General features: G+C 41.2%; 1 protein-coding gene across 1 annotated transcript in view; it reads left to right on the top strand.

Annotated features, from left to right (window-relative positions):
- Positions 1-12,983, top strand: part of slc8a4b (solute carrier family 8 member 4b) — a 79,591-nt gene extending 66,608 nt beyond the window's left edge. Inside the window, exons 12-16 of the mRNA XM_068587614.1 lie at positions 2,464-2,570; positions 5,145-5,269; positions 6,499-6,598; positions 7,078-7,350; positions 10,188-12,983. Of these exons, the coding sequence (XP_068443715.1) occupies positions 2,464-2,570; positions 5,145-5,269; positions 6,499-6,598; positions 7,078-7,350; positions 10,188-10,564 (982 nt within the window). The 3' untranslated portion in view covers positions 10,565-12,983. The remainder of the gene's footprint in view (positions 1-2,463; positions 2,571-5,144; positions 5,270-6,498; positions 6,599-7,077; positions 7,351-10,187) is intronic.
- Positions 12,984-25,185: the final 12,202 nt, after the last annotated feature.

The following is a 25,185-nucleotide window of genomic DNA, read 5'->3' as shown; positions in this document are numbered from 1 at the left end:
AACGGAATAAAATGCTTGTTATCTCAAGCCAGAGCTTCATAAACATCAAGTGTCCTCAAAAAGACACACACACTCGGGCCGGGACTACCAGCGACATCCAATATTGTTGCAGACTTAAATATCTACAGGTATGTTCACGTGTATCATTTTTAGACAGATGCTGGGATAGACTCCGGCCTACAGTGACCATGAGCAAAATAAGTTGTTTTTAAAATACAATGCATGGAAATAAAAGAAATCGGGCAGTGTTTATGTGATAATGGGAAGTTGAGGGGGCTGAAGGAGAAGGGACGAGGGCTGAGATGAAGATGAAGAGAGGAGGGCACAGATGGAAGCGCTGCAACAGCCAGCACCACCTATGAATAATGAAAGCTCTGCTGTGTGTGTGTGTGTGTGTGTGTGTGTGTGTGTGTGTGTGTGTGTGTGTGTGTGTGTGTGTGTGTGTGTGTGTGTGTGTGTGTGTGTGTGTGTGTGTGTGTGTCATCTGCATGTGTAAATTGGCTGAATTAATGAATACATATGTTTATAAATTCCCTAAGTGTTTAACAGGAACATGTTTTCACAGGTATCTTGTTTTTGTACTGGATTGTTTGTGCGTGTGTGTGTGTGTGGGTTTGTGTGTTACGTGTTACTAGTGAAGCGTGGGCATAAGGTGGGGGAGGGAGCTGTAATGTGTATGATGTGCAGCATGAAAAACATAAGTGTACATATCCACATGTTCCTGACCGTTAGAGGTATTATGAGGTGTGTGTGTGTGTGTGTGTGTGTGTGTGTGCGCACGCTCTTGTTCCCCTGAGAGAACTCGGTGTGTATTGAGTCGTAGCCCTCCACATCTCAGTAGAGTCCATGCATTACTCACACTCCTCCCAGTGCCCATTCTCTACTTCTGTCTCTCCTCCTCGGTCAGCTGACAGCACGTTATCCCCGTAGTTACTGTTGCTACACCTGTCAATCTGTCCCTTTCAGTTAACATGTTCCTGCAGACAGATGATTGGGAATGATTAAAGAAATGAAATCAGCAACACAACAGATGTTTCATTCCGTCCTTCCCCACCGGCCCTCCACTAAATGGATATTCATGTACTTGTTGTTTTTCTCTTGCTTCCCCTCTCTTGTTTCACATCTGACGAAACAACTTCCACATCTCTTTTTTTTTCCGTGGCTGAGAGTTGGCCGTTTAACCTGATGCAACGCTGGAAATAGCAAATCCAGCCAGCTTTATCTCGCTGTTGCTGTGACAGCTCACCTATGAAAACAATGCGCTTCCACGTCTCCACTTCTCCACACCACCGCAGTCACTCTCTCACGTTCCCCTCCTCCCTGCGGCTCGTCTTTGGTGAGCTGAAGACTATTTGTGGTGTCAGAGCCAACTTGGCTGACAGTGAAGCATATGATGACACAACCACGTGGAAATGAACACAAGCTATTCCTCTTTGTCTGTCAGACACAGAGGGATTTTTGAGATGCAGATTATATACTCTGCGTGCAACAGACCAGAAGGAGGCCAAACAGATGTGATTCACAAAAAAAGGACCAAAACTAACACATCGGGAATATTTTGGTTACCTGGACACTTTGGGAATCCGATTTTTGAGATCTCTTTTTATTGCTGAAGACATTGTCAGATAATACCAAAGTTGCATACCAGCACCAATTAGACAGCAGTGAAATACTTGCTTAACTGTCAGCCTCCTTTAATACGTTTGTATATTACTAATTCGTAAGTGCTGCCAACTCTTGTGTCCTTCGGACTGACACACATCCATCTTTCAACGTTTTACAAATCTTAATCGTATCTTAAAATGATAGATTGACGAAAAAAAGTATGTTAAATATCCTTGACCTTCCAGTCCAATGAAGCGTTATTTAAAACCTTGACATTAAAGGATTTTCTGTCTGTGAATACACAGACTAATGTAATAACAATGCTGTCTCGTCTTTTTTTCCTCAGTCTACTGAGACACTGTTCGCTCTGCTATCTTTTTCTTTTTCTATCCCCACAGCTTTCTTTTTCCAATTTACTTGTTAAGGTCAGGCTGCGGTCCACGCATCGTCTCATAACTCGTTCCGCTGCATTAGGGTCCGGGTTCTCCGGGTGCTTTTAAAGTCTGGAAATGTCTCAACTGTGGCTGTGCTGCACATGGCATCGCTGTCAAGTGGAGAAAAACGAAGAAAAAAAAAAGAGGACTGCAAACATAATAATGTTCATTTTTTTTGTACTGTATCGTAGCTGTTAATGGAGGTTAGCTAATAGGTTTCCAGAATAAGGAGATCATGTAGCAGCAGCTGAGATGACCTCCTGTCTGATTATATTCTGACGGGTGAGACGTTCATAGTTTTAATGGACCCCTCTGAACACATTAGCTATGAAAACTCGTATTAGGAGGGCAAGCGTGAAACTAAAAAGGTTAATTATCTGGGATACTCCCATTGAGTATCATCCTTCTCTTCCCTTGTTAACAGGAAGATCATCGAGGTGAAGATAATTGATGATGAGGAGTACGAGAAGAACAAGAACTTCATCGTCGAGCTGGGAGAGCCTGTTCTGTTGGAGATAGGGCAAAAACACGGTGAGCGTGCGTGTGTGTGTGTGTGTGTGTGTGTGTGTGTGTGCACACGTGTGTGTGTGTGTGTGTGTTCACAGACATCATCTAGAAGCCAGAAGGGGGAAACAGTGACAGACAGAATGGAGTCTTTATTTAAGTCACGTCGGCCTCCTGCACACACTTCTTGAGTGCGAGACTTGCATTGATCGTCGGAAACCAGCAATCTGAAGTCAGATTAACTCTGGAAACATTTCACTTTGAACCAAGGACGTGGAAGGATTTAAAGAACACTGGATTTAAATAACGGCTTCCTATTCGCATCACGTCGGACCCCACATAGCAGGAACACAAGGGTTATCGTCACAATTAGCGTTTAGTCCAATCGATTACCATACACATACATATATTTGTTTATGTATTAGCGGGGAAGCCTCTATGTTTGTGTCTGAAACCACTGCACTAGTGCACTCTGGTCATAACTCTGTAAAGTAAGAGACCAAATTGAATAGATTTTGCAGTTAATTCGGGCCTCATGAAGTGTTTTGATTAGGTTCCTCCTCCTCACCATCATGTCCCACGTTCAGAGCCCTTCACATCTCAGCCCTTCAAATTTTTAAGACCGTAGGAAGCTTTAGTTGAAGTTTTAAAAGGCTCATTACATCAGGCAGACAGCTAATCTTTGGCAGGTGACTTAAGGCTACAGAGAGCCAGCGCTGGGAGTCAATGAGTGATTTCCACAGCTTGTTCTGCTTTGACATTCCTGTTAAAGTTCCACAGGATGAAACATTTATATGACAGAACAGACAAAAAGATATCTGGAGTAACTTTCGTTGAGTCCGTTTCACTTTACAAAGACATTGTGTCATTGCACCCCTTTTCTTTCTTTCTTTTATTATTTATTTTCCTTCCTCGCTTATTTACGCTGCCCTGAAGCACTTTGCATTTGCAATTTGTGTCATTAATAAAATCACTAACACACATCGAACCTTTTAATGGACTGGTTCTCAACCTGGTGTTTGGGGCTTATACAAGAGGTCGCAGGCAGAAACATATATAAATATATTCTTACTTTTAAATCATATGTATTTCCCATGACTGGAAGAATATCGTAGTTTTTGAATTAGATTGTGAATTCACTCCACGTTTTAGTCTCTACTTTTCATGCATACATTAGTGCCTTCGCCAGGCATCAAAATCAGGGCCAGAACGCAGCAAATTGCACCGTTGACACTAAGCATAAATCTAGCCTCACTCACCATTACTCACGCTATCGGTTCTGCCAAAACACAGATGACCAACGCTCAATACTACGCCTGAACGCTCCTTTTAGACAAAGATAAGGCTTCTCTGCTAACGTGCTGCGGACCTGGTGGACTAAAGGTCTTTACTCTCAATGTCAGGCTTGGAGAGCTAACAGCCTGTGGCATGTTTCATTACAGAGAAAATATAATTGGATTAATAACGACCGTCCCGTGGCGAGTGGACTGACATTCACTCATAGAAACACAGCGAGCCCCACACACATCCTGTACACTGCTTTTCAATTAGGGCAGGTCTACACTGATAACAGCTGACTCCATTAATGACTGTCACTGAGTGTGAAGCGGGAGGGAGGAGGCATATGGATGGATAGGGGGAACATAAGGTAATGGCGAGATAGAAAGTGAGTTTCATGGGTGAAAATACAAGTTTCACAAGGGTATTCATATTTGTAATGACATGGGACGCTTGGATTCCCTGTGTGGCACATCAGTGTTTGAATATTAGCATTTGCATTATAGACTTTTACAACCGCTTGCACACAAGTCTGCAAACAATGCGCCAGCAAAAATATGAAAACAATTGCTCTGGTAAAATCAGACAAATGAAAAACTGCATGCATGATATATGATTTCAGTACAAATGCCAGACAAAAGCTGAATGCATAAATACAGCATGATAATTATACAACTGTGAGGAATCTTGCACAATTGCAAAATATGAAAGGAGCAATGTTCACAATTCAGAGCATAAATTTCGCAGCAAACAACTATTTACTGTATGAAGATAAAGTGGAGGAACGTCTACCTGAGCAGAGAATGAAGTCTTTATGTTGAGAGCCGTTGAGATGCAATTGAAATGCAAACAATCTTGAATTGTGCACCTTTACTACAAAGCTTTAGGTTTGGTTTGCAGAAAAGATCTCGATGTATTCAAGTACGAAAGTCTAAAAGGGACACGTTAGATGTTTGAATCCCTTTGCTCTTCCTCACTTTTTAGCATCATCCATGTGAACACTTTAGATATAGCTCCCTAAATTAAACATACAGTGATGTCTCTCTGGAGGATTTAAGAGATGAAATATCCCAAATGATTCAACTTTCCTTCAATATTTTTGCATACATTTTCTTGGGGTAAGATGCCTTCCAAGTAATTTGCTAAATGAGTTGAAATCCTCCAGCTTGCAGAGTATTCACTGTTATGGGCCCTTATTACTTAAAGTGAGGCCAACCAGATGAGTGAAGGGTTACATAATGACTTTTTCCTTCACAGGAAATGATATACTGGCGCTGAGGCCTCACTTAAATAAACTGTAATGTATTCTGTGTGGTCCCCCAGGTGACTCCAATGAGAACAAGCCATTGGTGGGAGCAGAGGACGAGGAAGTGGCCAAGATGGGCTGTCCCACTCTGGGCGAAAACACCCAAGTAGAAGTGATCATAGAAGAGTCCTACGAGTTTAAGGTAAGTGTGTTAATTCCTACACATGCTAAATTGACATTACCATTAGAAGACATGTGCATGTGTCCATGTGAGTGTTCCCTTTCCTTTTGAATGTTCAAAGATCTGCAGAACACTTCACCAGTGACGTGTAAATAACAACCAGCACCTGTTTGGCAGCCATCAAATCAGCCACATTGAATTTCACCTTTTTTTAAAGTGAACTGATTTAAATTACAAATTGGATCTAACAAGGTTTGACGTGAAGGGCCCCGGTCCAAAGGATGAATGATTCATTTTGTTAGCATGTAACGGACTCTTTGATGAGCTGCACGTCATTCTGATAGCAGACATGCAAAAGAAAGCAAATAATTTATTCAAATTGAGCGGTGGTCTTGTTTCAGTACAAAGCTGGCCGTAGAAGAAGGGAAGTTGTCGTTCATCCAGCAAATTAGAACTGTATTGGCTTTGTCGTGTCATAAATATTGTGTTCTAGACAGAATGCCTTTTCAAATTTGATCAGTTTGTAATTCAGCCATGGATCATTACAGACAACTTGACATGTCATGTATGCAGCATAAACATTCTCACATTCAGCTTTCATCATCACGCTGTACACGGTCATGACATGTGTGCCGTTTTATTTTCATTGTGTTTATTTCCACATGAGTTTGTCTCTAATTTGTGATTCAGTTTTTGTCTTGAAAATGTAACCAGTCCTATTTTTGTTGCACATTTCATTTGCTTATTTGTCCATTTGTGTCATTTTGTCTGTGTGTGTGTGTGTGTGTGTGTGTGTGTGTTCCTGTGCAGAGAGCAGTAAATACGCTTCTTTGGCGGGCTGAAAAGGTTATCTATCTTTGTCCCTCTTTAGTTTGCTTGTGCATGCAATGCTAGTTCTTCCATCTGCTGCTATGCAATAGTGAATCATTGCATTGGTGTCTAGGTGCAGTCTCACGTTCTGGAATTAATTAGAAATCTCTTGTTGATAATACTAATATACAGTAAATGTAGTCTCTAAATTATTAGATAATAAACCATGCGGGGCTTTATCCTCACAAAGCCTGTCAGCTGAGTTATAATAATAATGCTAAATGAAAGCTTTCCCTGTTTTGTGTGGCTGCGAGTGAAGTAACAACTTGAGGGTTGTGTCTTTCCTGTTCTGCTTGGCATGTGTGTGTGTGTGTGTGTGTGTGTGTGTGTGTGTGTGTGTGTGTGTGTGTGTGTGTGTGTGTGTGTGTTTGTGTGTGTAGAATACAGTAGATAAATTGATCAAGAAGACAAACCTGGCTTTGGTGGTGGGAAGCAGCAGCTGGAGGGAGCAGTTTGTCAATGCTGTGACTGTCAGTGCAGGTAACACACACACACACGCACACGCACACACACACACCCACACAGTATAGGCTATTTTTTTTCTCTGTTAAGACTAGACAGAGCATAGTAGTCTTTAGTCCTGCTGGTTTTAGATTAGCTCGCCATGAAAGCACATAAAACAAATTACAGATATAAATGTTGGAGGTTATTTTCTCACATCTGCACAGCTGCACGTGTGTAGTGGGTATGAAAGTAACTGAACTGGTTGGGCACCCTCCCATCCTATTCCTCCCTGGAACAATCTCTGGGGATTTCCAAAGCTATGCAACCATCCGACAAACAGTCCTGAAGTAACTTTTTCTTTAACCTGATAGCTTTTTTTGCTATTGCATCGGGATACATTCTTGCTGAAGCTCCATCTGTCTCCTGCCGTTGTCCTTAAACTTTGCATAGATTATGTCCAGTAACGCCTCTCTTTCGATTATCTCTCTCCCCCTCAACACTTGAATCACACAAAGGAGATGACGACGAGGAAGAGAGCGGCGAAGAGCGGCTGCCGTCCTGCTTCGACTACATCATGCACTTCCTCACCGTCTTCTGGAAGGTTCTGTTCGCCTTCGTCCCGCCCACGGAGTACTGGAATGGCTGGGCCTGCTTCATCGTCTCCATCTCGCTCATCGGCGTCCTGACGGCGATCACCGGCGATCTGGCGTCGAGCTTCGGCTGCACGATAGGACTGAAGGACTCGGTGACAGCTGTGGTTTTTGTGGCGCTGGGAACATCAGTGCCAGGTGAGTTGGGGGTGTGGCTTAATGAGTGTGGAGAGTGATAGAGGCCAATCAGTTCACATTACATAACATTCAAGCATAAAAAACGTCCCCCCACAAAGGCAGTAGTGAAATGTGATGCATATTTTTCCCAAATGTCCAATGTGACAGACAAAGAAACAAACAAACCCATAATAGATGGCGACTTATCCTCTCTCCTCCATGATTTCAATAGCAGCCTCCTTCAGTAAGCTCACTGGAAATAAAAATTGAATTGTAAAACGCCGGCTCCATCACCGATTCTTCAGCCGGAGCTCGTCTCTGCCTGGAGGGGACGCGTTGTCTCAGGGCTTTAATTCAATTCCCTTCCTCATTCCTCTCGTCAGCCGTTTTATTTTTCCCCCTCATCATATGATTTATAGAAAAAGCCCCTTTGCTACTCCTCCATGCTCCTTGAAGGCTTGAGGCGCGGTCTGGATCAATTCCGTCAGCACCCATATTACAGTATATTGTGTGTTGGACCTTTGAGGCCGTAAAAACATTTATCCATCCAACAATTTCAATTTTCAGTGTGTTTGTCCACTGATACAAGTCACAGGTGTTTTTTTTGTTGCTTCCCCGGCATCTGAATCTCTTTCATTCTTCTTTGTTTTGTCTTTTCCAACACAAGTTCACTGTGTGAGTCACAATCTCTGCTCACTTATCTCTTTCGCCTGCTCTCGTGCCCCTCCCTCGCTCCCGTCCTCTGATTGGATGTTGTGCTTTCACAGTCGTGTCATCCATCATTCTGACTTGTGTGTTGTGGTACCCAGGTGTGTTCGGGTAAAAAAAAAAAAAAATTGCCTGTCGAGGTGATACACGCTTGTGTGTGTGGCAGGTCGCTTTGGTCATTATACCTTCCAGCGGGAGTGTGTGCTCCCTTGTGTCTAGTATACATGTGTCATTGTGATCTCCTTAAAGCCTGAAGCCTTTCTTGTTTCCTACTCCCTTACTGGCACCCGTCCCGCCTTTTAAACCATAAATGCTTTTCTGCATTATTACAAAGGAGACACTCAGGGATTATCCTGCCAATTTACACCAGATTTGCAGATCCAGGCAATTAGAGGACAAGTGCTGATCAGAGGCTTGAATGCCGCGAACTGACACATGTTTCTGGCCATTGAGGAGGTTTGCGTTGGTGGTGAACAAATCCTGGAGAGATCACAGATTGTCTTCGTACTGGCACAGTACTACTTTGCACTAGGGTATGATTAGTAAAGGGTAAGTTCACCCACATCAAAAACACATTCAAAGTAATGTATTACTGCCCTACACCACCGAGAGTGTTACACGTTACAGTCATGTGATCACATTATTCAGTGACCAATGAGGGATTATAATTTGAAATTCCGATTTAGACACCACAGTTACGAGGCGAGGTCTGGAATCAGGAAACACCGTTTCTGAGAATACCACGTATTGTTTTGTCATCTGGGGCTTTAGGAAAGTAATACGCGACCTGGTAAATATACAGTTCATAATACAATGGTTTTCTAAATGGGGTATAATCTTAGTCTGTGTTGCCAGCAGTAGTAAGTCGTGTCTTTTTGTGTGTGGAGCAATAATGTGCAGTTTCAGAACCCACACATCTTCAAACCCACAATATCCTGTGCCTGTGTTGCAACACACCCATACACACTATAGCAGCGGTATTACGATTCATAAAGAAAGTTTGATGAATTGAAGACTCATCTCACAAGCTTATCTATGAATAGAAATAAGCTGAGGCAGGCGTGGAATAGCTGGCAGCTGTTTCCCTGGCGTTCCCTGCCAACCCAGTTGTAGCGTCTCTGCGCTTTTTACCCCAATAGCTGCTCAAATGTTCAGCACCACAGAGCTCCACTAATATGCAACTAAGGCAATTTACGGTATTAATTAAGCCTGCATCTGTTCCGTGTCTGGCTGATACCAATATACAACTGCGGATAACAGAACAGAAGAGAAAGTACAGATGAAAAATAGCATATATCTAGTTTTGACTTTGGCTGACGACGGGTCATGCAAACTATGCGCTTGCCATCTATATTTGGAAAAGCGACTCCTGCTAAACAATTATTTCCAAGCATTTGAATGGTTTATGTCAAATTATATTTTATTGTCCCAGTACACTTTATTCTGCTGGATTTGTGTTTTTTCTGATCTCTGTGGTGAATGCAAATGAAGCAAGACCCACAGTCAGATCCATTGTTAAAATAAGTTAAAACAAATTAAATGGCCTGTTAAAATTGTGGAGAAATGCAGAAGATAGAGCACCTCTGCAGTTTGGCTGACTCACACTGACGAGCAGCTTTTTTTCAGTGAACTGTATGTATTATGTATCCCTGCCTCTTTCTTTGTCTTTCATCCATTCCATGTGTAATTAGTTCTAAAAATACTGACATCCATGTGCTCCCTTTTGCTTGTCTTTTGTTTCTCTTGGCATACAGAACATGTTTGCCACTTCATGAATGTGGTTGTGAGATGAAGCTACGATATGTGCATTTCATACTCAATGTTACCTGAAGGATGTCGCTTATGAGAAAGCTATTTACAGTCATAAAAAGAAAATTAAAAGTCATTTTCATGAGATTTATTTCCATGCATACCAATGTTGCTTTGTATTATCTGACTTTTTTTTTAAAAATTCATTTACGTTAGTTTGACGTTTACTGCCTAGTTTTTATGTTTTCATATTGCATAGTTCCGGTTTTCACAATTAAAAGAATTGCTTCAAAGTTTTAGAACATTAGAATAAGATTCAAAATCTTACAAATGAGGCCATAAACAACTGTTCCTAAGATGACGAAACCCTAAACTGTGCAAATTTTGTCTTCCCCATGCAGACACATTCGCCAGCAAGGTTGCCGCCATCCAGGACCAGTACGCCGACGCCTCCATTGGCAACGTCACTGGCTCCAACGCCGTCAATGTCTTTCTCGGCATCGGCGTGGCGTGGACCATCGCCGCTGTCTATTGGCGCTCCAAGGGCCAGGTGTTCATCGTCGACCCGGGAAACCTGGCCTTCTCCGTCACCCTCTTCACCATCATGGCGGTGTTGTGTGTGGTCATACTGCTGTACCGGCGGCGCACGGCGGTGGCTGGCGGCGAGCTGGGCGGACCGCGGACATGCAAGATAATAACGTCGCTAATGTTCGTCTCCATGTGGCTGATTTACATCCTGCTGGCTTCACTGGACGCCTACTGCCATTTACCATTTTAAATGGAGAGGGGACGAGAGAGACCCGCTGCCAATATGAAGAGAAAGAGAGAGAGAGAGGGATGGATGGAGGAGTCGATAAAATAAAAGGAACCGGACGAGCAGAGATGAGTAGTAGAGGTGGATCAATATGGGCCGATTTTTTTCCAAAACTATTTTCAGTGCTTTAGATTCACAAAATAATCACGAAACACTGAAACTCACAAACTTTATCAATTTTATTTGGGAACTAGCAGCTCTTGATCATCCATTGAGTGATGAAAAACGTCATCAACCCTGAATGAGAAAATGGCGATGCTGGTTTTAAAGAGCGCTTTGAGGTTGTCACCTCAATCATCCATTTTTGTTGGTGGTAGTATATAGTTTAAAAAAGGCTGAAATTCCAGGAAACAGCAAAATCAGCAGGAAAGATGAGATAGACACCAAGAAGAGCTGTTAGCCGGCCTCTGAAGAGAACAACGAAGATGAAGAAGAAGGATAAGGGCGGAAGATAAAAGTGAAAAGGTGAAAGAGCCGACTGGAGGCAACTAAAGTAGAGAAAGGTCTGGATGGAGTCCATGAAGAGACCAGAGAAGGAACAAAATATAAAGAACAGATGGCAAAAGCATTCTACACCCCCTCCTCACTCTCTCTCTTTTTCCATCTTTACTATCTCGTCGTCACGGGATTGGTGGATCCTCCCGTTATACCCACTGAACTCTATCTTATACGACCAATGACTTATTACTTTTAAGCCCTCTCCCCCCAACTGCTCACACACACACACACACACACACACACACTGAGACACACACACTTTTGGGGCCCTCAGGTGAATCTGCTGTGGAGGACCACTCACGAACTTGAAGATAAAAAACTGACAATTGGTCTTTTTTCCTTCTCTTCTTGAATACACTGTGCGAAGTAGTCCTTCCACCCAACAACAGAAACACACACAGACACACACACACACTCGCATACTGTACTTTTCCCTTTCCTACAAGCACTCTACAAACTGTAAACACTCCTCCGTCCCTCCCTCTTGCCTTACTCTTATCTCCCCTGTAGGAATTGTCTTAAAGTTGTGATTATGAAATGCTGTAGTCACCACCAACTAACCCTCTTTTTAATTGAGCCAATCCCAAGTCCATCTTTTATGCCAATCAACAGCCTCATTTATCCTACAAAGAACCCTCCTCCCCCTTTTTTTTCTAAACTTCAATGGCGTCAAGTGTTGATGTTGTTACCGTGCAATTGTAAAAATATAAAAAGACATAACTATACTGTAGTATGGAGAGATGAAGAACGTTAAATCAGGTGGTTTATCAGAGAGAATGTGACATGAAGGATGAGGATGATGGATTATCACCTGGAAGAAATTTCAAAAATGGGATGAAGAAGCAAAATAACTTTGTGATAAGCGGAGAGAACAAAGTCGGGAGAACCAAGAAGCGAGTAATAGTTGTCTTTCTTGCAATGAAGAAGCGTTGTGCACTACACTTTGTGAGGTACCCTGTTTACAGTCTAGCGTTGCATTACATGGTGGGGAAACAAACACAAGTGAAGTCAAGAAAGGAAGTCAGCGAGCACGACAAAAATTGGGACCAATCAGAATGAAGGATCTCACTGGTTGTGACCTCGACAAGGACAGAGAAGATGATGGCGACCGCAGTGTTGATGACAAACTATGACCATATCCAGTGTTTCTAATTGTTCATGATAATATAAGAAACGTGTATTGATGTGTGTGAGAAAACACTGATATTTAATTTATGTAAAGCCCCCCCCCCCACCTCTTTGTAAGGAAAACCCCAGAGGATGAAAAGGAAAAATCCATTTTCGTTTGGAAAACAGTTGAAGAAGACGTTTAAAGAAAATCCCTCACGAGGGAAAAGGCTGTAAGATGGTGAACATGAAACCAGAGATTCACAGGCAGAGAGAAGAATCAAATGCTCTGAGGGAAACGTACGGCAGCTCTGAAATATCACATGACTGTTCCGCAGCAACTGTAATGTTGGGACGTTTGTATCACAAGTCCTCTGTTATCCAAAGATCTCTCAAGAATACTGTCACAGATCACCATTCATTTCCCAGTGAGCAGTTGTACCTCGCAGGCATCGTACAAGTCCCACAAGCCACTAATTGTAGTAAAAAAAACACAAAAAAAACGGCAAATCTAAATTCACTTTGGATAATTGTGCTGAAGCATTGGTATTTTTTATGAGTGTTAAAAGCTGTGCAAATTGTTTTGTTTTGTGAAAAAGTTTGTTAATTTGGGCATTGGGTTTGTGAATGTGAAAGTGAGATACCGGAATAGCTTAATGAGAATATTATATCTATCATTTTGTTATTGTTTGTGTCAAAGATTCACATTATGTCTATTTGGATGCCCCTCCTTGGCCCAGGGGCTGGACTGTGTCAGTTATTAAACAACAATTATACAAGTGTGTATATATATATATATATGTATGTATATATTTATATTTATATATATATATATATATAAATATATATATATATATATTAATGCAACCATTTTCTCCTCGACTGCCAACAAAGCTTGTTGTAAACTTCAAGGAAAGACCTGAGAGAAAACTATAATTTATCTATTTCTTATACCCCTAATTACTAAAAGAAAAATGGGACTGAAAACAACAATTTACCTGTCCACAATCCGCCCTGTTTAATATGGAGAAGTGAGCCACTACTTTTTGCTCCGAGTCAATGCAGGCTTTACAAAACCACAACGCAAGCTTGTCCGCAGCCCGGTTAAAGACAGCGTTTGCACAAAGGGAAGATAAGTGGTGACTTGGAGCAGAGGGGCATTGATCTGCTGGGGTGAAAAGGCCTGTATGCGTCACCCAGTCAGTCAAACGTGACATTTTAAATGCAAAACCGGATCCTTGCACTCTCTGTCAGTTAATTGCAGAAAAACTGCGAAAGCTGTCGGGAAAATTACTGTGATTCCTGTTGAACTGTGGGCTTGGAGCAACTGTGTTAGCGGGCCACCTGCTATGATGGTCTTTCTCTGCTTCAATGGAATATCACTAAGCTTGTTGAACATTGCTGTCAAAAAATTCAACACAAGTTTTCTGATCACAGAGGAGCTGGCAGCTGCCCTGGATCTGAGAAGTGCTGAGGTCACCGCAACCCTTTGTTTGTCACACCCTAAAAAGACAATTACAAAATTGTTATTAGGATTTTATTTAATTACTGTGTGTATTATCATGTTACCTGTTCAATTATATTTCCAGGCGATTTGATTTCCCCGTATGCAGATCTAAATGTTGCTTCAAAGACACATTGTGTCAAATTGCTGAATCCTTTGTTTCTTTTTAATTGGCCAGAAGGTAGAAGCTTCAGCAGGTATGAACCAAGGTCATTATCTTAGCATGGTAGCATGCTAGCTTTCTCTAATTAGCACTGCACCTACATCTGAGAAGTATTGGACAAGTAAAATTTTCCGTTGATGATGGTGCAAGATGAAAAGTGACGGGATCCTCAAAGTGACAGCACTTCATCTTGAGTGCAACACCGATGTCTGAACCAAATTTCATTCCAATCCATTCAAACTGACTCCAGACACTTCACTCAAAACCCGTAACGTGAACCTCAAGGTTAGACAACATTGTCATCCCTCTTGTGAGTTTCCATTGTGGAACGTTATCCTCCCACACAAATGGAAAGTTCCCTGAATACAAAATACAAAAAGATGTGGCCACAGTGTCGTTAGCGTACAGCCCTGGGTGCTTGTCGACACGGTGTTTGAATCACCGGCACACACTGCTGACTAACCATCCCGGTCCTGTCAGTGTCTGGGCTTCTGTCGTCATCACTGGAGTAAACCCTCCGCGACGGGGGGTTGTCAGCCAGTTGCCAGTTTTGACACGACTGGCTTGTTGGCGTGGCTCCTGGACTCTGATAACCGGGACGTCTGCGGTGCCCAAACAATGTTTCTCAATGACTGAAGCTTCCGTAACAGTTTCCAGTTAAAGAAAGAGTGGGCCGGTTAATAGAGCTGCTGACGCCACAGCAACACCGAATACTGGGACTGATTTAGAAAGCTCGGCTTTTTAAAGGTTGATGAGCCTTGCTGGAGGACGAGTGAGAGCGTGTGTGAGCGTCTCCGTGTGTGTGTGCACATGCTTTTTAAGTGAGTGAAGAAATGCAACCATATTTTTAGTCTCTTGCCTGTTGCTTAGCGACCGTCTACCCGCAAGCCGTTGTCTTCTCGACTGTTGCTGGTGTGTGTGAGACATTGTGCGTGTGCATGTGTCATTCTCTTTTGATGTTTCTCATTTTATCTGCTTGCCCCTCTTCTAGTGAATGTGACAATTCTCATTCATTTCTCTCTCTCTCTCTCTCTCTCTCTCTCTCTCTCTCTCTCTCTCTCTCTCTCTCTCTCTCTCTCTCTCTCTCTGCGGGCACATTTCAACACAATATATTATGTATAAGTTCATCCTTTTCTCACGCGTTTCTTTTACTTTAGGTTCCTTGTGCCTCCCCTTGTTTGCATGTGTATCCATTGTGCTTCAATCTACCTACATGTGTATTTGTGCCTTTGTGTGAGTGTGTTTGTTTGTTTGTTTGGTGTTGTAATCTCCTTATAAGGGCGTGCCCTGTGCGTCCCTGGCTGAGTCCCATATGCTAGATTAATGAGTTAGAAGCCAGCCTGACCCACAGGAAAAAGATGCCTGGAGATTGGATTTCCTCAGATGTGTGTGCGTGTGCGTGTGACTGTAAGTGAGAGGCAGGGAGATTGTACCTGGTACATTCCCCCGCCAGGTGTGTGTCTGTCGACTCAGAGTAGATATAATCGATCTGACTGTCAATCAAGACTGCGATCAGATAGTGGCACATTGCTTGAAGAAGTGTGTGAGTGTGTGGGGGTGTATACAGTATGTGAGTAACTTTCACAGATTATATATGTACGGACATACTGGTCATGGAAAAACACAGACGATCAATATGGGAATAAATCAAGCAATGCACACACACACACAAACACTGTTGGCAGTACTTGCTCCTTCATTTTAAAAATCTTTACAGTCTATTCAAATATTCCTATTATGTTAAACTACACACACTTAGTTGATGGCCTAAGATGAGAAGTGAAATGTGGTTATTTCACTCTGTAAGTGAGTGCAGGGTTGATTTGCTGAGCATGTGTGTATAACTAATTTGAGATCTGAAGATTCTTTGTATAAAAACAATCTGTGTTCTGATAAAACTGGAGGCTTTTGTTAATATGTCAGATTCACTTTATAATTACCCCAAAGGTATCTTATTGACACTAATATCTACTCTTAGTTCAAGTCATTTATTTATTCATGTAGATTTAGTGGCCACATAAGTCCTCACATTTAAATATATCAGGTCAAATGGTACCTCCCACGTGTATACTTTGAAATGTTGAATGTCACACCTCCACATTTGCTTGAACCCCAAATTTAGAGAAACGCTACCAAGAGCATGACCTCCGTGACCTCCGTGTTGGTTACGAGCAGCTGCAGTGCCGCACGGGGATGAGGTCGCTGCTTCAATGAGCTTTGCGAAATGTTCAATTGATATTAAGATAAAATGTAAAGGATTTCATTTTTGGAATGCACATGCTTGTAAAGAACCAGTATTTCCATCAACATTGTCTGTGCTTCGCCGCATTTCACATTTGGAAACATCCCTAGTCTGAATAGGTGTGTGTGTGTGTGTGTGTGTGTGTGTGTGTGTGTGTGTGTGTGTGTGTGTGTGTGTGTGTGTGTGTGTGTGTGTGTGTGTGTGTGTGTGTGTGTGTGTGTGTGTGTGTGTAAGAGAGTTTATTTATCAGGCACTATTTATCAGTATTTTATTTGTCTTTTTTCCCCTTATCTCTTTATTATTAGCCACTTCATTCATTTTATTAATATACCATGCAGCTCTATTTATGAGGTCACAAAGTGCTTTTGATATAATTATGTGGTGTTTAAATGTCTTCTTTTATTTTATAATTGCTTTGTTAATGTGCAAAGTTCAATCTGTCTCCATTGTTTTTTGTTGTTATGGTGATCTGTTTTGTAAGAAAAAAAATGCCCTCAGAGAGTAGAACAGCCAATTAGCATCGTAACAATTTACAATGTGTGCTCAAATCCCTTTTTTATTGTGTGTGTGAGTGCGAGTGTGTGTGTGTGGATGTGTGCATTTCTTCATATGATTCCGCCCATGAGTGTGTCGATGCATGAATTAAACTCATTCTGAATACAGTGTTGATGTTGGAAATGTCGTAGTAAAGAGTAAAGTATTTTTAAATGCTGACAATGACATGACATGAAAAATGATATAGATGTTTACAAAGACCAAACTTTTCTTTTCTCTCTTTTTTCTTTTTTTTTTCAAAGATGAAATAAAACTTGACTGGCAAATGCTCAGCCGAGCGTCTCTGTCTTTTCTACGAATGGAGAAGAAGTCTTAACTCGATAACTGCTGAGGACATTCTCCAAACGAAGATGCTAGTTTTAGTTCATGCTTAGCAATCGACAAATAGACTGCAGCATGTCACCGTATTTGGATTGAACTGACTAGCTGGTTGCTAAATTAGCCACGGCACTGCTCTATATCTGCAAATGCAAACTTTCGTTTAAATGTTTGAAGCACGTGTCTGGCAATAAACTGCATTGAATGGTGATGACAAATTTTTATAACCTTTAAGGATAGACACAACTTTTTTTCTTTGTTTAAATCATGTTAACTTCGTATTATGTCATACTTTTTTGTTAATGTTTGTTTTTCTCTTTAAGTTGAGGAAAGTGTTGTTTAATTAAGTCAGTGGCTTCCAGACCTCTCCTGACATTTCTTATTCTCTCAATACCTTAATTTAATGCAGCCATATGTGAGAGTAATTAAAAATGTATTAAGAAAAGTAATAAAAAGAGGGCCACAATAGGCCCTCAGTGTTTGCAAAAATGCATGCTGAATTTCAGCTGACGCTTAAACGATGCTGCAGTTGCCTAAATTAGTCAAATGAAGTATGAAGTGTTTGGATGACGTTTACTCCTGTTGTCCCCTCACGCTCAGCAAGGAAACACTGCCTGGACTAAAAAGAAAGTAATCTCAGAACATCTATTTTCCCACCTCAGATATTTAAATAAGTGATTAGAATGCACTCTGGCCTAAAACGAGAACTATAGATTTTGTGCCTCAACTCTTGGACTTGATTGCATGGTTTTGCAACCGAGCTTAAATCCCTGCAGAAGAGCCAGTGTACTTTATTTATTTTTTTAGAACAAAACCTTTCTATCCGAAAACAAGAATCTACAGTCGTTCTATCAGCACAGTGAGGCTGTAGTGGCGCTTTCAACCGAAAGCCAATGTCAGCACGCAAACATGCTGATGTGTATCAGACTCACCCTTTTAGCTTAATCCACGAGCAGATATGTGATATTGAATGATATGTAAATGTGGTGCCATTCTGCTATCTGTATGACATGACATTGGGCTGAAAATAACCAATCACTTGACATAATGAAAGGTCATGGCACATAAAGGAGAGCGTCAACACAGAAATGACTACTTAGTAAGTGTAATTTGATCTGCGATATGTGCTGAGGCATTTACATTTGATATATTCCATAAGAACGCATGCATTTTTCTGTTTTCTGTTTGTACATCTGCCGCAGTCATAAATTATCTGAGTAAATTATCAGATGACATTTTCAATTAATACTATCACTATGGAGCTTAATCTCCACCACATTGACAGTCACATCATTCCTCTGTTCCTTTTTTGTAGTCTGAAGTCTGGCCTTTAATAAAAACAGAACATATTGATTTTCTACTCAAAATGAGAATGAAAAGACCTTTTGCGAGTGTTTGAAATGTGTGCTCAGTACTGGCACTATTCTAAGTGTGCATTTACAAGAGAAGAGATCGTCCTCCTCCAAACACTTGATCCAGCTCAGCTGAGGCCTGAACTTATGGACGGCAACAGCAAAGCGATAAATCTTGTTTTCTCAAGTGTATTACACGTTTGACGTTTGTCAGTACAGACTTCTGATCATTTTCTTTCTGGTGAAACAGCGATGGAAAGGTAAATCAGTAAAAAAAAATGTTGGGTCTGTCTGAATCAAGCAAACAAAAGGGGAAATTAAAAAAGCTGGTTGCTGATTGTGGTGGGAGTGGTTCTGACCTGACCGACCAATCACAAGATGGCAGGTTTGTGCCTACATGGTGGCGAACATCCGTCTTTGAGCAATTCAATTCAGTTTATTTTGTATAGCCCAAAGTCACAAATACAAGATTTGCCTCGGAGGACTTTACAATCTGTACACACGACATCCCTGTCCCAGAACCTCACATCGGATCAGGAAAAACTCCCCCAAATAAAGATAGTAAAACCCCTTTCACAGGGAAAAAGGGGAAGAAACCTGAGGGAGAGCAACAGAGGAGGATCCCTCTCTCGGATGGACAGAATCAATAGATGTCATGTGACCAGACTGAACAACGTGACAGAGTTAAAGCATGTTACATAAATATGACAGAAACCACAGTATTTTTTTACACTAAGTCTTGATTTCCATGGCTTGCAAATGCTTATAGCAGTAGTATGTGACGCTGCAAAGTATTTTATAATCTAATAATACAGCAATTCATCCACATCCATTTCTCAATCTGCTGAACGATGGGTGAAATGACTGTGTGTGAACTCTCCCGTTACTCTCCATGAAGCCTTTTAGCTCATTGCTTTGGCTTTCCAGCTCGTAACGTTACTCTTTTGTTTGACTTTTCACACTCTTAGCTATTTGTATGCTCGCATGTTATCGCCAAAATACCTCTATAAGGAGATAATGTGTCACTGTCGTGTTTTCAGCTTGTAAAGTTGCCCGAAGTGGCCAAAGAAATTACATTAATCCAGGTTTGAAGAAACAAATATTGTTACTAAATAGAAAAACGACTGTCAACCTATATTCTGGTCTCTTAGAGCAAAAGTGTGTTGTGTAGAAACCCACCCAATACACCCATAGGTGTATTTTCAACACCTTTGAAAAGGACAGACATGCATGTCTATGTGTCGTGGATGGAAATGGACAGATAGCAGATGATGGTTTCACAGCAGCGCTGATCCAAAAGTGCAAACTATTTGATTTTTGAAAGCAAGATGCTCATTTCCAGGAACTCTGTTGGAATGATAGCTGAATTAATTTATGCTCATCTCTGTCTGCATCTGTTGTGATTCAGAACTTGCATGTGCAAAATGCTTGAGGACACACTGATTTGTATAAAATGTTGCACACCACGTCACATCACATCCCTCTTGAATACAGTATGATGTTCATTGAGGCTAACATTGAACTCCGAGGGGTTTAGCCTCTATAAGCTGCTGGTTGGAGGTCAACCTGCAGACTCTCCTTGTTTGTGCGTTAGTTATCTCATCAGCATTCACCTACACGCTTCTTAGCTGTTATCTAACCTGGCAACATGAAAAAGTACACAATCATATTTATAGCACTGGCCAGAGGGGAGTGGTTGTTGGAGATTAAACACACACACACACACACACACACACACACACACACACCTGTGATGACCTGGCCAGTGCAACCGCTGTGCTGACCCCAGGGCCAATAAACAGCTCCACTGTGGTTCCTTGATGTTTTCTGAGAGGATCGCGCACACAGAAGGGAGGGTGAGTGTTCACTTGCTCTGCATCACATTTCAGGTGTGTGTGTCTGTCCATTTTGTTCCCTTTTCTGACCTAATTAAGTAAAAAGAAATCCAAACTTCGACTTGACATGTTTTGCATGTTTTCACTCTGTCGCCGTTTGTTTTTTTCTCCCTCCCTTTTTCTCGTTCCTCTCTGTCAGTTTCCGAACAACAAAGTGGCAGCTGGTATTCCCAGAGCAACCCCGCGGTAACCACGGCAGCAAGACAAGTCTCCATCCTCCGCTGGAGGAGAACAAGACGGAGAGACAAAGAGTAAACACAACAGTCCAGAGGGAGAGATAGAGGAGCGGAGGAGGAACAACAAGACGGGAGACGCAGACAGAGACAGACAGGGGAAAAAGGTGGAATGCTACAAAGTGTGTGGGAAAGAAAGGCAGACAGACCGGTTGGAGTGGGGACGCGACCAGAATTTGAGGCAAAGAGAAAAAGCAATAAACAAATTAAAGCATGAGAGAGGAGTGACAGAGTCGGGCGCTGACACAGATTTATCCTGTGGGATGAGGAAGCAGACAGGAAGCCACATGCTGCATTGATCGTCTCCTGGGTCCAAATGTTTGCCTGAACGCAGAAACTGATTTTGATTGATGTGTGTATACATACATATACATACTATATATATATATATATATATATATATATATATATATATATATATATATATATACATATACATATATATATATATATATATATATATATATATATATATATATATATATATATATGTATATATCATCTAATATATCTTATTTAATATACAGTTCAGAGAATTTTGAAAGGAAAAGACAAACAGCAATGTCAGCGAGGAAAGAGAAAGAGGAACAGACCGAGTCAGAGGATGAGGGGGAGGAAAAGAAGCCGTTCTTTGCACTGGAAGGGAGCAGAGAGCGGTGGCTGTGAGGGAGCATAAGGGATGGAGAGTGAGGGAGAAAGTGTGATTGGCAGAGAGGAAGATGGGTTTAAAAAAAAAAGAGAGATGGCTGGATTAGTGAGAGATGGAAGAGAGTGAAATTAAGTTTTTCTTGGTGTGATTCAAGTGAAGCAGTTACATTTGGAGAGATGAGGGTGATTAAAGCAAGAACAATGATTTTGTGGAATAGAAAGGGGATTTAGTTGGAACAGATTTCCGAGGTGACGCAACAATTTGTTTAGGATGTTATCTGCATTTTGAAATGATGATGATGATTATCTGAATGCAATACTGAGCCCAAATAAAATGTCCATGGTATTCCATCCATCCATCATCTGAACCGCTTATCCTCATTGGGGTTGCGGGGCGCTGGAGCCGATCCCAGCTGTCAAGCGGCGAAGGCTGGGTACACCCTGGACAAGTCGCCAGTCCATCACAGGGCAGACATATAGACAGACAACCATTCATACTCACATTCACACCTACGGGCAATTTAGAGTCCAATTAACCGAACCCATGTCCATAGTATCCTGACCCAATTGCCTCCTCTGAGGTTCTATTGTGTTGCATCAGCAACTGAGGATTTGCAGCAGGTAATGAGTTATCTGTGATGGATTACATCCTCAAACTAACCTCTGCAACCCAGCAAGGTATGAGAGGGATGAGAGGAAGCAAGGGAGGGAAAAGATGAAGAACAGGGGGCCGGGATAAAGCTGCCGTCTGGTTTACAAGATGCCAGTTGAACCCTTTGGCAGCTGATGTGTAACTTCCTTTCTTTGAAGAGGAAGGGCGTGTGTTCACAAGGGGCGTGTACATCATCACAAAGAGTCACTTCCCCAGCACGTGTGTGTGTGTGTGTGTGTGTGTGTGTGTGTGTGTATGTTGGTGCTCACAAGTCCCCCGAATGGGAAATGATTTCACTTTGAACAGCTTAGATTTCATACACTACTTGACGACCGCATCAAACTGTCTGTCAGGTTAGATACGCCGTCTTGTAGAAAGCTGCTGGCACATGTTGTGTGCCAGATGACAAAGATGTATTGTTTTATGTGTCCACGTTACTGTCATTAAAAAGACAGTGCAGTATGTCGTCAAAATGTTTTATACATGGTATGAAAAAAGGGAAAACCGTGCACAGAATTTCAGTTTAAATAATGCCATAAAATGTTCTTTATGTTGTCGCTGTGTGGCTCTATGCTCACCGAGCGCGGCAGCTTGATTCTCATGATGCAACGTGATGTCGTAATAGGATTTGTTTAGATATTCTTTAAGATATTAACATGACATTTTTATGATAAGTATATGCTTCTGTGAAATGTGTATGGCACACTAAACAATGCCTTTTATTATATGCTTAATGCATTCCATAAAATGACATCAATATGATTTTTTTTCAATCATACTATACCATGGTGATTGTTTTTGATGTGCTACAAAACAGATATAACTTTTGATTAAACATATTTTAGAAAATATTATACACACACACGCACACTTCCACTCATGACCTCCCGGTACCATTGTGTGGTACCATTGTGTGATTTGCATCCTACAGTGGCAATACGTTGTGTAGTTTGAACAGTTAGACAACGCTAACTCCGTTGTGCTTGAGCTCCCAGGATGGGAGAGTTTAGTCTCTCTACTTTTGGCAAATACTGCCTCAAAATGTAAAGGCAAAGTTGTGTGTGGCTCAACACTGAGTGTCATATTAAATAAACTCAAAGCACATTACAGGGGGGGAAAAAAAAAACATTGTTAAATAATTGACACTTTTCATTACAAATGAATAGAAACTAAGTGCCAAAAAGCCTCAAATACTAAGAGGAAAAAACCTCTGTGAACTCAAACAACCACATTGATGATAAAATGAGAATGTTGCACCAATATAGTCCATCTGGTCTGATTGTGCACAAAAATATCACCACACACAAAAACAGCAAAAGTTCAGCTCCGTGACAAGAAGTTGTAAGTTTATTACTCATGTACTTTACATTATTGAATGAAATATTACATGTGGATCATTGTATAGTATTCCCTTATAATCCTACATAGACACATATACAGTGTAAACAAAGCCTACTACATATCCTGTCTATTGTAAATGCTCTCTTCACTATCTAAAGTGTACAAACATGGCTGCTTTTAATCAATTGAACTAGTCAAGCAGAAGATGGTCTCATTATCGAGTGGAATTGAAGAGAAGGAAAGGGGACAGTGGCGTAGAGAAGAATAAGAGCAGGAGAGAAGACAACAGCCAGAGGCCTCGGGGCAGGCCTGAGGGAGACGAGTCACACCATATGTCCAATAAGAGAAACGTCAAGGAGTGTTTGTAATGCCGGAGCGAGCATAGTGTCTATATCTATGTCTATGTGTTCAACATAAACAGGACGGCAACAACAGAGGTTAAAATTCATGGCCGACAAGAAACGACACCCAGGCTCCATTCTGTTAGGAAGGGAAACCGGCCAACGGCACCATAGTGCACCGATGTCTCTCTCCGAGTGCGTGTGTGCCAAATACTGAAAAAAAGAGAACTTGAGTTGGCCTTTTTAGCGTTAAGGCTCACACTGGCAGGCAAAGAAGAAGCTGATATCCAAAAATCTTGCATCCTGTATCTTATGCCTTAAGGGGGCTTCTTAGGAGTTTGACCCATTTTGCACACCGCCTGACTAGAGTACTGACTCCAGGATTATCTTTGAGACCGGGAGACAGCACCATGTGTACTGTGCACATGCTAATAGCTTAGCATGTGGTATGTTAAGCTACAGGCTAATCAGCAATAACACAAACCTGCCGTTGAACGCTGAAGACACTGAGATGCTCAGTAGTTCTCTGTGGGTTTCTCGCTCTTTGTGACCAATTTCATATTTTACACATACATTTAGTTCAATGTCAAAATAAAAATATAAATTAGTGCAGCTTTAAGTTTGATATCAATTATCAGCAGTGAAATAAAATGTGGCATTTAAAGTCATTTCAAGGTGTTTGGGGTATTTTACCACTCAGTTTAACTATAGCAATAACAATACAGTATTAACGCATCTCAGTCATCATTAGAAAGATTCCATCATTCGCTCACAGGACAAAATATACTGTCCATGCAGTTAATGCCAATGAATCCAGCTTCTCTGTAAACTAGATTATCATATTTTGTTTCCTGATCTACAACACTGGACATCTAAATTAAAACCCACTGGCTGCTATCTAAAAACCAACAACATGTATCTGTATCGTAGAGTAAGAGTCTACAGGTCTAAACAGTAAAGATAACTGAAGAACGTCCGTGGTGTTATTCTTCTAATGTTGTCCTTTTCAAATTTTTTATAGCCATTTTTCTCATATTTCTGTCTTTTTTTTGCTCTTTTCCTCACACATTAGCGTCTGAGGGAATATTACCAAATAAAAAAACAGCCAACAAACAAACAAAGAAGCGTGTAGAGCTTTTAAAATGATCTTTACGACTCTTTTGACAATGTCCACGAAACCTCGTAAAAAAAGAATAAACCAATGTAGCACAACAAGTTCAAATCACTGGAAAATTGTTGCCTTGATGTCCTTCACAAGCAACAAAAGCACGGAATGCTGAAAGTGCACCTAAAACATGGGTTGAAATAATATTTTGTGTATTTAGTAATAATGTAATCTGAATACTTGCCACTGGACTTGGAATGGCTTCTACCACCTTCGACTGTTTTTTAGTAAATAAACTATTTGCTTTGAGAAGACTGTTTCCCACCGTCTCCACTGCAGGAAGTAAAAATATGCACATATCTGGAATGAAGGCTTGACACATGAAATACACTTTTACACTCTGAAAATTGTTCAACTGAACTAATGGGTTATTTCATCCATCGATAAAAACTTAAATAACCACAAAAGAAAAAGTTGTTAAAATTCCATTTAAATAGATGATAGTTTACAAATAGTTTGAGTGCGGGGGGTAATCAGACAGTCAGGCAGCCAGCGCTCATTGAAGGAGGGAGGTGAAGAGGACAAGGCAGAAATGTCATCCAAAAATAATCTTTTCTTTTGAAAAAAAGTA

The sequence above is a fragment of the Clinocottus analis genome, unplaced genomic scaffold (genome assembly GCF_023055335.1).
Source record: "Clinocottus analis isolate CAN_PGR_092001 unplaced genomic scaffold, fCliAna1.0.p SCAF_21, whole genome shotgun sequence".
NCBI classification, from domain to species: Eukaryota; Metazoa; Chordata; class Actinopteri; order Perciformes; family Cottidae; genus Clinocottus; species Clinocottus analis.
Note: the sequence above shows the minus strand (reverse complement) of the source record. Positions and strands in the feature narration are given on the sequence as shown.